At 33.0% G+C, this 16,606-nt stretch overlaps 1 protein-coding gene across 3 annotated transcripts in view; it reads right to left on the bottom strand.

Annotated features, from left to right (window-relative positions):
- The window catches only part of nkx2.9 (NK2 transcription factor related, locus 9 (Drosophila)), a 45,270-nt gene extending 38,477 nt beyond the window's left edge, over positions 1–6,793 (bottom strand). For all 3 annotated transcript variants that reach the window (XR_005210522.1, XM_037796217.1, XM_037796218.1), the window contains exons 1-5: positions 6,646–6,793; positions 2,246–2,323; positions 1,859–1,943; positions 781–849; positions 458–555 (exon numbers count right to left, since the gene is read on the bottom strand). Coding sequence is in view for 1 of the 3 variants with exons in the window: in XM_037796218.1 (XP_037652146.1) it covers positions 458–488 (31 nt within the window). In the remaining 2 variants the exon portion in view is untranslated. The remainder of the gene's footprint in view (positions 1–457; positions 556–780; positions 850–1,858; positions 1,944–2,245; positions 2,324–6,645) is intronic.
- Positions 6,794–16,606: the final 9,813 nt, after the last annotated feature.

Raw genomic sequence — 16,606 nt, 5'->3', positions numbered from 1 at the left:
TTTTGTCTTGATTAGGAAATAAAAAAGTCAGCAGGCATTGGTCATTGCTCCAATTAGACACTAGGGCTGAACGATTTTGAAAAAATATCTAATTGCGATTGTTTTGACTGATATTGCAATTTGCGATATGATTTATGATATTAAGAGGAATGATCATTGATGATCATTTTTACATCATTATTCTAATTTTTATTGTAAAACATATTAAAATGATTATGGTGTGATAATATTTCATTTAAAATGGTAATTTGAGACACATTTTACCTTTAACAAATGTTGCGCCTCCTGCGATTTGAACATTGCAGTAGGCCATATTGCAATTTCGATAAAATTTTGATTAATTTTGTGGCCCCATTAGACAGATATGAATATTAAAACTTCAGTTTGTTAACGTGGGTCAGTGTGAAGAAATGCAACAGTAAAAGAGAGTCTAAAAAAATAATGAAATACTTCTTACTTTTGAGCTGAATCGTTGCCACACCTGCCATCGTCACAGCCCGTCAGTGGTGATACGAGTCCCAATGAGTTGATATCAGACTGATGTTGCTGTCGTCTCTGGAGGAAATACATGTAAATATAAACATATTAGTGTGCAATATGTACTTTGAAAAGATCTACCCACTCTATTAATCACAACAAGACCAAAAATAGAGTTCCAGACTGTATTAAGGAATGACATACTGCATCTATGGTTTCAGCGAACAAAAAGTATCACTGTACTGTCTACTGTCTATAATGTCAACATGATGCTTTGAGGCAACGAATTGTGAGTCCACTTACATGCGTCAAATCCGGCTCTTTAGATGATCTGCAGCTCCTGAAACTCCAATTATGGTCAGTGTTGAATTCCTACAACAGAAGCAGAATTACTCAGACAAAAGTGAAGCCAAAATATCCCGGATATGGGAGCTGCCATCTTGAGATTTTTACATCATTTGGAGCCAGAGTCTGTGCAGTAGTGATTGGCGGGGCTGGAGCTGCGGTATCGAGGTCCCGCCCACACATCCACCCGAGCCAATCGTGAGCCGAGCACAGCCTCAGTTTGTTAGCGTTAGCCACCTATCTGCTACGTTGGCACCCCGGGAGCTGTTTTGGTTAGAAAGACACAACTAACCATAATACCTCTATAACTACATTTATGATCAAACTGACATGTTCTACAGACTCGTGACGGTTATGGAAAGTTAAAGTTACATCTCCTCTCTTGTACATTTCCCGAGCCTCCGGCTGCGTGACTACTCAGAGCAGCTGTCAATCACAGCTGTCAATCATGACATCTCACCCCCTTTTTATAGCATCAAATAACTAATTAAAAACAAACTTATCAGAAAAATGAACACTTGAACATACATCAGCGGGATAAGAACTACCTAAAATGACAGAAACCATCTTTGGGGGAAAAAAATTATTTGAAGTGTATTTTTACATTTTTGTTTGGCCTATGTCCCATCTGTTAACATGGAGGAGGTGGGATTTATGACCTATACTGCAGCCAGCCACCAGGGGGTGATTAAGATGTTTTGACTTCACTTTAGGGGAGCTGTAATGTCATCCATACAGTCTGTTCTATTCTGGTGTGAGAGTGAGCCAACATGCACGATACCAAGGCCCTGCCATCAAATAGAAGCTAAATGGAATTCAGCTATCATTAAATTCATTATTTATGTCAACAACATTAGCAAAACATCTCTTTTTTCCATCCGCAAACATTTGATGAAGAGGAAAAATATGAGGAGAAACATGAATGGAAACTACAGGAGCGGTTTCATTTACACTGTTACTTATCATGCCCTCCAGACTTTGTGAGATGAGGTTGTATGGAGATAACTAACAATGCAAAATAGCTTCTGTTTCCTACCTGTTTCAGTCCTCTTCCAAACTGAGATTCACTGTATCGGTCACTGTGATCATGGCGCCGACAACCTCTGCACAAAGTTTATATCCTGAAACAAGAAATAAAAAAAACCCAACTTAATGTCTCCTACTTCCTGATCCCAAAACGTGTAACTTCTGAGCACAAACACCAGCTTTAAGAGCGCATAGGACTGTCATCGGACTTGTTGAACATGTGTGGTACTTGATTGCCCTCTACAGGACACACATTCAAACTGGCAGACAAACTGACAGTTAGCCGTCCTTCAACCCTTTCCAGCAACCACAAACTGTGGGTGGAGTGCAGCTCACTTCACATCTGTAAGCAGAAGTGTCTGTTTGGTAATTTGACCGCATTAAAGAATGATTGTACCTGTTGCTCTTCATTCTCTGCAGCTTGTTGTGTAACTGAGGGGAAGATCAGTGATCTCAGAGGGTGAATATCATCCATCTGAAAGGATGAAACAGAATCATTTATCTCTGTGGTGTTGCAGTTTAGTGTTCAATACCTTAGTAAAGGGCCATGTAGATGTTGAGAGAGGGAAAACTCCAACATGTTTTTTCAGACATTGTTTAGACTTTTTTTTCAAACTTTTTTTTCAGACATTTTTCAGTCTTCTTTTCCAGCATTTTTTAATTTTTTATTTTTCAGACTTTTTTTGGGACATTTTTAAGACTTTTTTTTTTTTTTTACCTTTTTCAGACTTTTTTTAGACTTTTTTTTTCAGACTTTTTTCAGACTTTTTTTTCCAGTATTATTCAAACTTTTTTTTTTCCAGACATTTTTCAGACTTTGTTTTGGGACATTTTTCAAACTTTTTTTCAGACTTTTTTTTCAATATTTTTCGAACTTTTTTTCAGACATTTTTCAGTCTTTTTTCCAGCATTTTTCAAACTTTTTTTTCAGACATTTTTCAAACTTTTCTTTTCAGACATTTTTTAGAATTTTTTTTCCAACTTGTTTTTAGACATTTTTTTTTTTTTTAACTTTTTTCAAACATTTTTCAGACATTTTTTCCAACATTTTTTTTTTTTTTAGACTTTTTTTTTTAGACTTTTTTCCAACTTGTTTTTAGACATTTTTCACAGACATTTTTTCTGACTTTTTTTTCCAACAACTATGACAGTAGCTAGTAGTAACTTTTTTTTCAGACATTTTTTTCCAGTATTATTCAAACTTTTTTTTTTTTTCCAGACATTTTTCAGACTTTGTTTTGGGAATTTTTTCAGACATTTTTTTTTTCCAACAATTTTCAAACTTTTTTTTCCAGACATTTTTTTTTTTTTTTTTACCTTAATCAGACTTTTTTCCCAACTTTTTTCAAACTTTTTTTTTTTTTTTACATTTTTCAGACTTTTTTTTTTTTTTTTTTACATTTTTCAGACTTCTTTTAGAATTTCTTTTTTCAACATTTTTCCAACTTTTTTTCAGACATTTTTTCAACTTTTTTTTTTTTTTTCCAACTTTTTTTTTTTTTTTTTAGACTTTTTTCCAACTTGTTTTTAGACATTTTTCTCAGACATTTTTTCTGACTTTTTTTTTCCAACAACTATGACAGTAGCTAGTAGTAACTTCTTTTGTCTTTTTTTCCAGTATTATTCAAACTTTTTTTTTTTCCAGACATTTTTCAGACTTTGTTTTGGGACATTTTTCAAACTTTTTTTCAGACTTTTTTTTCAATATTTTTCGAACTTTTTTTCAGACATTTTTCAGTCTTTTTTCCAGCATTTTTCAAACTTTTTTTCAGACATTTTTCAAACTTTTCTTTTCAGACATTTTTTACAATTTTTTTTCCAACTTGTTTTTAGACATTTTTTTTTTTTTAACTTTTTTCAAACATTTTTCAGACATTTTTTCCAACATTTTTTTTTTTTTTAGACTTTTTTTTTAGACTTTTTTCCAACTTGTTTTTAGACATTTTTCACAGACATTTTTTCTGACTTTTTTTTCCAACAACTATGACAGTAGCTAGTAGTAACTTTTTTTTCAGACATTTTTTTCCAGTATTATTCAAACTTTTTTTTTTTTTCCAGACATTTTTCAGACTTTGTTTTGGGAATTTTTTCAGACATTTTTTTTTTCCAACAATTTTCAAACTTTTTTTTCCAGACATTTTTTTTTTTTTTTTTTTTACCTTAATCAGACTTTTTTCCCAACTTTTTTCAAACTTTTTTTTTTTTTTTACATTTTTCAGACTTTTTTTTTTTTTTTTTAAATTTTTCATACTTCTTTTATAATTTCTTTTTTCAACATTTTTCCAACTTTTTTTCATACATTTTTTCAACTTTTTTTTTTTTTTTTCCAACTTTTTTTTTTTTTTTTTTAGACTTTTTTCCAACTTGTTTTTAGACATTTTTCTCAGACATTTTTTCTGACTTTTTTTTCCAACAACTATGACAGTAGCTAGTAGTAACTTCTTTTGTCTTTTTTTCCAGTATTATTCAAACTTTTTTTTTTTCCAGACATTTTTTTTAGACATTTTTCAGACTTTGTTTGGGAATTTTTTCAGACATTTGTTTTTCCCCAACAATTTTCAAACTTTTTTTTCCAGACATTTTTCGGACTTTTTTTTTTTTTTTTTTACCTTAATCAGACTTTTTTTCCCAACTTTTTTTTCCAGACATTTTTCAGACTTTTTTTTTTTAGACTTTTTTCCAACTTGTTTTTAGACATTTTTCTCAGACATTTTTTCTGACTTTTTTTTTTTTACCTTTTTCAGACTTTTTTTAGACTTTTTTTTCCCCAACTTTTTTTTTCAGACTTTTTTTCAGACCTTTTTCAGACTTTTTTTAGACTTTTTTTTCCCCAATTTTTTTTTTCAGACTTTTTTTCAGACTTTTTTCAGACTTTTTTTCCAGTATTATTCAAACTTTTTTTTTTCCAGACATTTTTCAGACTTTGTTTTGGGAATTTTTTCAGACATTTTTTTTTTCCCAACAATTTTCAAACTTTTTTTTCCAGACATTTTTCGGACTTTTTTTTTTTTTTTTTTTACCTTAATCAGACTTTTTTCCCAACTTTTTTTTCCAGACATTTTTCAGACTTTTTTTTTTTAGACTTTTTTCCAACTTGTTTTTAGACATTTTTCTCAGACATTTTTTCTGACTTTTTTTTTTTTTACCTTTTTCAGACTTTTTTTAGACTTTTTTTTCCCCAACTTTTTTTTCAGACTTTTTTTCAGACCTTTTTCAGACTTTTTTTAGACTTTTTTTCCCCAATTTTGTTTTTCAGACTTTTTTTCAGACTTTTTTTCCAGTATTATTCAAACTTTTTTTTTTCCAGACATTTTTCAGACTTTGTTTTGGGAATTTTTTCAGACATTTTTTTTTTCCAACAATTTTCAAACTTTTTTTTCCAGACATTTTTCAGACTTTTTTTTTCAGACTTTTTTTCAGACTTTTTTCAGACTTTTTTTCCAGTATTATTCAAACTTTTTTTTTTCCAGACATTTTTTTCAGACATTTTTCAGACTTTGTTTTGGGAAATTTTTCAGACATTTTTTTTTTCCAACAATTTTCAAACTTTTTTTCCAGACATTTTTCGGACTTTTTTTTTTTTTTTTTTTACCTTAATCAGACTTTTTTTCCCAACTTTTTTCAAACTTTTTTTTTTTTACATTTTTCAGACTTCTTTTAGAATTTTTTTTTTCAACATTTTTCAAACTTTTTTTCAGACTTTTTTCAGACTTTTTTTTACTTTTTTTTCAAAATCTTTCCAACTTTTTTTTCAGACATTTTTTCCAACTTTTTTTTTTTTTTTTTAGACTTTATTTTTAGACGTTTTTCCAACTTGTTTTTAGACATTTTTCTCAGACATTTTTTCTGACATTTTTTTTTTTTTTACCTTTTTCAGACTTTTTTTAGACTTTTTTTTTCAGACTTTTTTTCAGACTTTTTTCAGACTTTTTTTTCCAGTATTATTCAAACTTTTTTTTTTCCAGACATTTTTTTCAGACATTTTTCAGACTTTGTTTTGGGAAATTTTTCAGACATTTTTTTTTTCCAGACATTTTTCGGACTTTTTTTTTTTTTTTTTTTTACCTTAATCAGACTTTTTTTTCCCAACTTTTTTCAAACTTTTTTTTTTTTTTACATTTTTCAGACTTCTTTTAGAATTTTTTTTTTCAACATTTTTCAAACTTTTTTTCAGACTTTTTTTGACATTTTTTGAAAAAATTTGTATTCCAACAATTTTCAAACTTTTTTTCCAGACATTTTTCAGACTTTTCTTTGGGACATTTATCAGACTTTTTTTTTTTTTTACCTTTTTCAGACTTTTTTTAGACTTTTTTTTCAGACATTTTTCAAACTTTTTTTCAGACATTTGTTAGACTCTTTTTCCCAACATTTTTCAAACTTTTTTTTTCAGACATTTTTTACAAACTTTTTTCCAACTTGTTTTTTCAGACTGTTGGTTAGCATTAACTATAGCTGTTAGTTAGCGTTAACTGTCAGTTAGCATTAACCGTCAGTTAGCTGTTAGTTAGCGTTAACTGTCAGTTAGCATTAACCGTCAGTTAGCTGTTGGTTAACCGTCCACTAGCTGTTGGTTATATCTATCTATCTATCTATCTAATCAGGCAGATTAACTGTAAACACCTGTGTAACATTAGGTGTTCAAGCTGGACCGTGTTTCACCATGTTTTTGTGTCAATGAGACATTACGTCCACTAAAAGTGCTTGTTTTTGGCTCAGACAGGCTCAGATTGTTACTATAAGTGTCTGATAACATTATGGAAAGGACCATACAGAGAAATAAAATGTTTTTCTTACCTTACTCTTGTTTGTGAAAATCATCTAATTATTCAGCCATGACATTGAACATCTTTTAGACAACACTAAACTTTCTGTAGCTTATAGTCTACTCCAACACGGCCGACACTATTCTGGCTATTCCATGGCAACACGTAACCTCGCGAGATTTCACCTTGAGCGAGACTCAGAGGCTGCCGTGGCAACATTTTGGATTCATTTAGTCAGCATTATAATGTTGAATCTCGATCTAAAGTAACTAGTAACTATGGATATGAAATAAAAGTAGTGGCATAAAAAGTACAACATTTTCCTCTCAAATGTAGTAGAGTAGAAGTATAACGTGTCATAAAATAGAATAGCCTACTCAGAATTGTATTTAGAACAGTAGCCTACTTTAGTAAGGTATTTAGTTAGTTGCTTTCCATCAACTGAAGGAGAAAACACGTTTTCATACAGAATGACAAATAAAAAGCAGGAAGAGAAATATTAAAATAAATACACAGAATTTATAAACAAACACACAAGTATGCATTTTTTTTTTCAATTCACAAAATGTTATAATAACAACAGTAAAAAGCGGAAATCAATTTCACCTTATAGACTATTAAAATAGTTTCTTATGCAGCAGTGAATGGTAGTTGGTAATTTTTACTTCACTTAAATATTTCAATTGTATGCCACTTATACTTCTCAGTTACATTTCAGAGGAGAATATTGTACTTTTCATTCCACTATACTAGGCCTAATCTGACAACTGGAGTTACTTTATAGATTAAGATTTTACAAACAAAACATTACATTTCTAAAATATGATACTACGCTATAGATTAAACTATCCAACAGTATATAAAGTAGTTAAACAACTTTAAAATAGGTGTAGGACTTTTACTTGTAAGAGTATTTTTACAGAGTAGTATAGCTACTTTTACTTAAAGTGTCAAACCGTAAGGAGTAGTCCTGGTTTATTTAGAATTTCTGTTTGAGTGAAAACAGTGGAATTGTGCTCAGAGTCTTTGTGTTTATACATGAGTATAGAAATAGAATAGGAAAAAAACAATTTCTATGTCCATGAGCTTCAAGGTTTCAGAATTTTGTGTATATTTCCATGTTTTTGTGTATATAATATATTTGAGAAAAACTGAAATACAGCATTCATTTTCCGGGAATGTCACCACACACACCCAGTTCACAATACTGCAAATATATAAATATTGCAATACTTTTATCAATGTGCTCAATCACCATTGTGTTACCTCATTTGGCTATAGATAGTGACTTAAATGAAAATCTTTGAGATTGCCACTTTAATGGCATATATATATATATATATATATATATATATAAGTACTTCTTGCACCACTGCTGAGGAGTTATTAATACTCCTGGAAATAAAAAACTAGTTTATTTCAGGTGAGGACTGGACGTTTGACTCCTAGATGTCCACCAGATGGCGCCACTGTATTTTGGAATAAACATGCTGTCTGGTCTCAGTCTAGTTGACTCTGACTGTCTGCAGCATCAGTGACCTTTTACTGCTGCGGACAGTCTGACCAACAAGGACACACAAGAGACTTCAGGAAAACAGAAAGAAGATGTTTTAACATTTCTACCTTACTGGCTAAACAACTGCAGAAGTCTGTTGCTCAACAAGTAATCAAATAGTCAACTGAATGTTCTCCCTTATTATTATAGCTCCTGCAGTAAAAGTCAACTCACTTCATTGTACCTGATTGGTCTGGCAACAAATGCAGTCTCAGATTTCCACTAACATGTCATTACTTTTTGCAATAAAACGCATCACTTCATTTCCATGATGGGAGTGTCACCAGGTGTATGCATGTACAGTATGCAGGAGGCCTCAGTGCTGCTTTAATCCATGTGAACTGTCTTCATTACGCAGAAAGAAGTCACATCACACACAACTGAACTGATGAAAAGTTATTTTATTTCTATAATTTCTAACTTTTATTCGTTTATTTTTTCCTGGCTGGCTCCATGTTGGCTAATTAAATAACAAACAGACACAATCTCACACTGACATTATGACTCTCTTGTTTGTTTATGAGGATGTTGAACTCTCAGTAATCTAATAAAAAAATCTGACGCTCGTGTGCCCAAAAAACTGACTAATTGCAGGAATGTTTCTGCGCTTATGCGATGAGGAAATTTAATATAAATCCAATCCAGGTATGACTCAACGATTCCTCCAGTTTAGCGCACATAACGCGGCGGTGTGGTCTGCATCAACACCCCATTTGCACTTTTCGGCACAAAGGAAACGTAACGCGTAAAAAGCGCACTTAAAGGTGCTCCATGTTAACTCAGTGTCCTTGGTTTCTGGACAAAGAGTGCTCCAAATTAGGACTGGAATGAAATATCTAATACTAATGGGTGCCAGGTGCCAGACGAACAGATGTCAAAGTGATGTATGCTTAAAAGTGTCGTAAATATTGTTTCTTTTTGCCCCTCTCTGCCTCGGCCTCTGAAACACGACTACATACGTCGTTAACCTGCGTTCGTCCTCATTAAGGCCGCACTAAAGTTACCTGGAGAAGTGCTAACCTGCAGAAAGACTTTAATGGTGTCACTTCCAAAGGTTAGAGTCGTCAGTGCGGGTTATTTTAAAGGCATTGAAGGAGTGATGGCGTCTCCACTGGAAAAGCGCATTAGAGCTTCATATAGTCTTATATTATTTGAATCGAACAGCTGGAGGCGACACCACTTCTCTCTGCGCCTTAAAGGTCCCATTTCCTGCTCATTTTCAGGTTCATACTCGTATTTTGTGTTTCTACTAGAACATGTTTAATATGCTGTAATGTTTAAAAAAAAAACTGTCTGTCTGAATGTACCTGTGTGTACTCTCTGTCTGAAACGCTCCGTTTTAGTGCATTTCAATGGAATTTAAACAAAACTGCAACAGAATTTGTTTTGCTAGGCAACAGCTTGGGTCCATGTTTACTTCCTGTCAGCTGATGTCATTCACATACACACTGCAACAGGAAATAATCTGGGACACATTTAGAATGTTTACATTTAAACCCGTGCAATGGTCTAAATTTTGTACATTTGTGACATCACAAATGGACAGAAATCCTAACGGCTTGTTTCAAACGCACAATTTCTGAATACGGGCTGTGTGTATTTCTCCGCATATTGAGCGTTTTCATAGTTTAACAGTATTTACAAAGCACTTAAACCTGCATGAAAATCTCACTTTTTACAATATGGGACCTTTAATAACCCGGATTAGTGGTGCGTTTGGGTGACAAACTGCTGGGCCTTGAAAACGGCAGCACAGACACACACACACACTTGAACTCTCTGCACGTGTGTATCCTATTGCAGATGTCAGTGAGTTTGGGGACAGTTAGTTAGTATGAGATGACAGACCTCCAGACCTCCAGACCTCCAACTCCTCTGCGCAACTAGAAATCACCGCGCGTCCCCATAATAACCTATTAGTGGTGACTTGGATTTCCCGCAGGATCTCACTGGGAACATTAAACCGGGAACCTTTTTTTTTTTTTTTGCATCACTCTGCAGCTTTTCTCCATCTGAGCAGCACAGCGGTTCTGCACAGATAAGAACATCTGTCCTGCACTTCTTCTTCTTTTCTTCTTTATTACTTATTTAATTATTTTGGACCAGAAAAGGAGAATCAGTTGTCGGATTACAGTCAAAGCATCTCAGAACATTTCTGGTTACTTCTCTCTCGATGGACGAGGTGTTGTGAACGTTTTGAAGTTCAGGCCTTCTAATATAGAAAGTCATGCGTGATGTTCAAGCTGCTGCACATTTAACGCGGATGGATCTGATTATGACAAACACAAATCACTGCATAGAAAATAGAGTCTGCACCGCTGTGATAATAATAATAATAATAATAATAATAATAATAATAATAATAATAATAATAATAATAATAATAATAATAATAATAACAATAATAATAATAATAATAATAATAATAATAATAATAAATAATAATAATAACAATAATAATAATAACTTTTTATAATATATATATATATTATCTAAAATGAAATCTAAATATCAAAATGACAGCAACTCAAACTACCAATATTATTTTTCTATTTTCCAGTTTTAGTTTTGTTTATTTGACAGTTCGTTTTAAAAAGACACGTACATGGTTACAACACTAATGTACATGCACAGTTAAAAAGAAAAAAAAAGTCACAGCACTTATTTCCATTGCGGTCCTTGTTGTAGTTCAATGTGTTGAAGTTGTTTTTTTCTGCATCGAACATGTTGTATTATTTTCCATAAAGTTACAGCTGAGAAACACATTTTCTTTGAAATGAAAAATCACGACTGAATAGCCAATTGAGTATTTCTTTTTTTTTTTTTTTTTTTTTTTTTACTTTAAAGTTGTATTATCTCGTTTACCAATATTTTTACCTCTGAACTTCTGTTATGTATTATCTATGACTTCTTTAGTACTTTGTACATTGCGCGTTACATGATGATGGAGATAAAAACTGAAGGATTGGTGATTGATTACATTGATTTATTGTTCAGTGGTTCAAGTTTATTTCTTTATGTTTTTTTCCATTCATGGAGGCCTGGAAGATGAAGATATAATCTGAATGACTGAAGGTTGAAGTCTCTATATTCTTATTTTTTGCTGCTATTCCTTTTTTTTATGCTGCTTTTATTGTTTTTTATCACTGATTTTATTTATTTATTTGTTTTTAATCTTAACTACAACGAGGGAAGCCTGCGAAATGTCGTTGTACCTGAGTATAATGACAGTAAAGATCATTCTGGTTGTAATTCTGAAAAGAGATGTTTGGTTGGCTATTTGTTGAAAAAACTAATGAAGGAATAATATTTGTGACCTGCTTCTAATTAATCGGATTTCAGACGCATTAAGCTGTTTGGTGAAACATTCAGAGGGTCGATGGTTGATGGAGGAAGAGGAATCCACTCCTCCTCCTCATCATCATCATCATCATCATCATCATCATCAGAGATAAATGGATCGGACAGGTGATGAATAACATAAATGCGCATCATAACAATAAATCCCCAATAAAGTATCTTCACAGTTGAAAGTTGTTTTTTTTTCCAAGCATGAAATTATTTTGAGATGAGAAAGAAGTTATTCATCGCAGTGTTGCATTAATTCGGTTAAATATTGATGGTGTATAAATGCTCCAAATCTCTGAGGTAGACGTCGGTTTTAGTTGAGATTAATTTCATGAGATAAAATATACAAACAGACGCTCTTGAGGAAGTTATAAGCGATTGATTTACAATTGATTATTATTCACTAGACACTTTTTATTTACTGCAACATTATGAATCATAATAACCTCCACTGACGACAAATAAGCTAATATTTAGGTATATATACACTGTTCCTTTATATCTACTGTTTCGATCAGATTAAATCGAAACTCTTTGCTGTTTCTAATCTTACTTGGTGTGGAAAAGTCTCAGAAACCAGCACACACAGGTAGATATGTTTTATCACAGAGCTGTACTGCATCTCTCTCTCATTGTGGTGACAACAGTTCCATCAAGTCCTCACTTGTTGCAAAAATGTGGAAATTAAAAACAATAAGAAGGTGGTTGAGTTACTTTGCTCACACATGAAGTTGAGGTGGGAGTGTCTGTTTCATCCCTGTTTATAGCTATATACAGTTATGGAGACGTAAACAAAGTCACTCGGATCATTTTTGGCACACAATGGTTTTCTCTCATCTGGAGCTGCTATATGATTTAGAAGTCTGGGTGTTTGGCACCAGAGCAGCAGACTGGTATCACCTAAACATGAAACATCATTTTCTAAAGGTTTAATCCTTTAGAAGTAGAGGATTCATTTGAGGTCATTTTGGGGAATACATTGGGTGAACTATGACATCCAGTTACAGATAAATTAGAAGAAAAATGCACGTTTTGTTCACTAATAATGTACATGTTTCATATTTACCTGGTAAATGCAGTCAGCCTGAAATATTGAGGAATTCATTGTAGTTCTTCTCCACTTTTTCACACTTTCTTTATCGTTTGGGACCAACAGCACCTCAATGACCAGAATCTAAAAAGAAAAAAGGACAGAAAAAAGCAGCACAAACATATCTGTATCTTTGGCCTTCACGGTTCTTCCATCATCTTGAGTCAATAAGGACCCTCTCTGCACTGTGAAATCAATTATGAGCAAAGCAAACACGTTCACATGAAAGAAAGCTGTGATATAAACAGGATCAGCCAGAACATCCTGATCCAGCTGGAAGCAGAGCTGTTTGCTGAATAAATTACACTAAAAGGTAAATAGAAGAACAAATCTGTAAACAAGAGAGACAAATAAAACAATTAATACCTCATTCATCATTTGAGTCATAAAATAGCTCATGATTTATATCAGGATAATCATAATTATCTTAGGTACGTTCATATATTCACACTGTTCATACCTCTTACTGTTTATTCTATATACATATGTATATATATATATATATATACATACTGTATGTACACTAATCTGCACTTCACTGCTTCCTCATGTCATTACTTTTACTCTGTGCCACGACAATAAAGTTTAATCTAATCTAATCTAATGTAAAATATCTCTTAAACTTGATCAACTTTATTACAATATCAATAATATAACATATATAAAATACAAATATCTCGCATCTCCAACAGTTTAATTACATAATATTAGATTATTTTTTCTTGTAATGCAAGTTTAAGTATGTAGTTTGAATAATTTGAGCGAATTTGTAAAATGTAATACGACTTTTTGGAAGAGAAATATATATTTTTTCAGAGAGAAATGAGAATGTTATAAAGTGGCTGCAGGTCACTTTGCTGCAAGAAACTCAGAATATGATATTATTTACATTAAAATGATAGATTATGAAGGAACAGTGAGACTGTGTGCTGTAAAAATCTGCTTTGCAAATTTTAGCACATAAACCGTAAAAAGCACAGAACACACAACAGACAGTGCTATATGCATGTTTGCACTATAGTCCAAAATCCATCAGACATCCTGCACGATTTGGCCCCAAAAACGCACTTTCAAAAGTAAAAAGTACAATATTGTTTGATTATTTTGTTCTCGAAGTATAAGTTCTGCATTTCATTTTAAAAACTTCTGCTGCAAATCTGATTATTATTATGTAAAATTATGCATTTTTGCACACTATAGTCCAAAATCCATCCGACATCCTGCAGGATTTGGCCCCAAAAACGCACTTTGAAAAGTAAAAAGTACAATATTGTTTCATTATTTTGTTCGTGAAGTATGAGTTCTGCATTTCATTTTAAAAACTTCTGCTGCAAATCTGATTATTATTATGTAAAATGAACCACAGCGGCTTATGTACTGTAGGATAAATCCACAGAAACAGTATGAGATGATGGAATGAATCGGCCCATCGTGTCTCCTGCAGAGAGCTCCTCCAGTCGAAGCTTTGAGTCCATCGTTACACAATTTGTCCTGACAAGTGATGCGTTGCCTTCACAGGCGGTTTGAACAATTCAATTCGACATGGACGAGTTTGGGCATGTGAGCTGTACAGGCATGTGACAGCCATGTCGAGTCTGGATATCATTATTAACAAACCATAGCAATGCGCTTTCAATTTTTACGCATAATAATAGCAATAGCCTATAATAGAATCATAATAATCGCTGTGCAATGAGTGTAATAATCACATAATTTGTCTGACTTTTGCACAATGGTTTTCAATAACCTGCAATTATATATTTCAACCCTATTTCCCTGTGGTTTTATCATCATAATAATGTTTGCACACCGGCAATATTTGCACTATCTGTTTATATCATGTTTATTTTTGTTTATTGCTTATTTTGTATATTGTACATTGGTAGAAATTCAATTTCTTTATTCTTATTTTATTCTAACGTTTTTATCTATTCTTTTGTTATTATACTGTTTAACTTGCACCAACAAAACCAAAGCAAATTCCTAGTGTATACCTCTTACACCTGGCAATAAACACCATTCTGATCCTGATTCTGATTCTGATTCTGATTCTGATGTGGCTACAGCGTCCTCAGAATCAGAATCAGAATCAGAATCAGATTCAGATTCAGAATCAGAATCGAGTTTATTGCCAGGTGTAAGAGGTATACACTAGGAATTTGCTTTGGTTTTGTTGGTGCAAGTAAAAACAGTATAATAACAAAAGAATAAATAAAAACGTTAGAATAAAATAAGAATAAAAAAAATGAAATTCTACCAATATATACAATATACAAAATAAGCTATAAACATGATATAAACAGGTGGACTCAGGTGGACTTTCATCTGTTATATCACAGAGAAAAAGCAGGAAGTTCAGGTGTCCGTTCAGTCTAAAAATAAAAGGTGCTGAAGATGGAGCAGTTTGCAGAGACCTTTGATCCTTCACCACTGACCTTCTGTTATTTCAGCCACCAGAGGAACCTCAATGGAAACAAGTTGAGCACGTTTCCCCCACGGTAAACATTATCCTTGACGCATTAGTGGCCTGGGAGCGGAGCAGGGTGGCCAGGTGGGGGCATAAATACAAAAATAATAATAATAATAATAATAATATAGGAGTAAACTATAAGACCCCCAGTCGGTCGTCTTAACGTTTCATGCAAACAAAAATATCTCCAGAAAAAGGTTAAAATACGCTCCTTTAAAAGACGCGCAGAGGTTGAACGATTTATGTCAACCTGAAAAGGTGAGAAAACTAAAAAATGTAGGTATATGTGCTTTAACCCTGCAGCATCCAGCCCACAGAGCTGAGACAAATACCGAGGAATACTTTGTGTACATTTTGGCCCCTCACAGTCGTTTTAATGTCAGCAGAGGGTTTTTTTTCAACAATATTCCTAATTGCACAGCAGTACAGGAGCACCTTTTGATGTTTACATGCACGTTGATCCCTTCAGGTTGTTGCACGGAGATGAAGGTCAGTCATGCAACGTGGCCTTTTTAAAATATGACACGAGAAAACCCAAAGCATGTGTCAAAACCGGGAGAGAGTGAAAGGTGCAAAGTTATATGGCGTGTGTTTGTTTCTCGTGTCGAGGAGCAACAAATCTTTCTTATTGCTTGCACAGAGAGAGAGGGGAGAGAGGGAGAGTGTGTGTGTGTGTGTATATACAGAGGTAGTAAAGTTAGAAATAATCCCTTTAGAAGATATTGGTCTAGTCTGAAAGGTAATTATCTAAAGGTTAAAACATAAAAAGGTAATTTCTTTATCATATAAGAGCTCTGAATGCCTTAACGCTTGCAGTACGTAATTGGCAAAAAAGGCAACATTTGGCCTGTCTGGTGTAAAGCCTTAATGCAGATCAAATGGACTTACAGTTTGAAAAAGGAAAAAAGAAAAAGGAAATTATTGAATTAAAACAACACTTTAAAGTGTAATGTTCGTTTTACGCAAGTCTAAATAAATCATATGATGTGGGATTTTAAATTGACACAAGAGATAAATCTGCCATTTATTTTCAAACTGCATGACAAGAGAGATTCTTTCTAAGAGGTTAAGTATTTGTCATCGCTTCATTTTCAGCAAAATATCATCCCCATCCTCCGTGATGGATTTGTTTTTGGAGTGTTTTGGTGCTTGATGCGTAAAAGGGAGTAAAAACATGAGCGACAAATGAGAATAAAGTGCGATAATCCTCGAGCGCGCTGAGATACTAATTTACAAAACATCACCAAGCCAGTTGCATTACTCAAAACCAATCATTCATTTCCTCCCATTCCCTTAATGATGCCATTTAAAAGGTCGAGATGAAGGCTGGTGTAGTGGTGCGTAAAAGCTACCCAAAGTCACCCTTTTGTTTTCATAATAGAGCTTTTTTTTGTTTGTTTGAAATGTTTCATCTTTGTTTTAAATTCAGAACAAAAAGATTAAATGATACTGGGTTTTTAAATGAAATAGTGTGTGCGTTTTCGGGTAATATGTTTTTCAGGTGATGGTTTCCTTGTCACTGGAGCTTT

This window comes from Sebastes umbrosus, chromosome 16 (assembly GCF_015220745.1).
Source record: "Sebastes umbrosus isolate fSebUmb1 chromosome 16, fSebUmb1.pri, whole genome shotgun sequence".
NCBI lineage: Eukaryota > Metazoa > Chordata > Actinopteri > Perciformes > Sebastidae > Sebastes > Sebastes umbrosus.
Note: the sequence above shows the minus strand (reverse complement) of the source record. Positions and strands in the feature narration are given on the sequence as shown.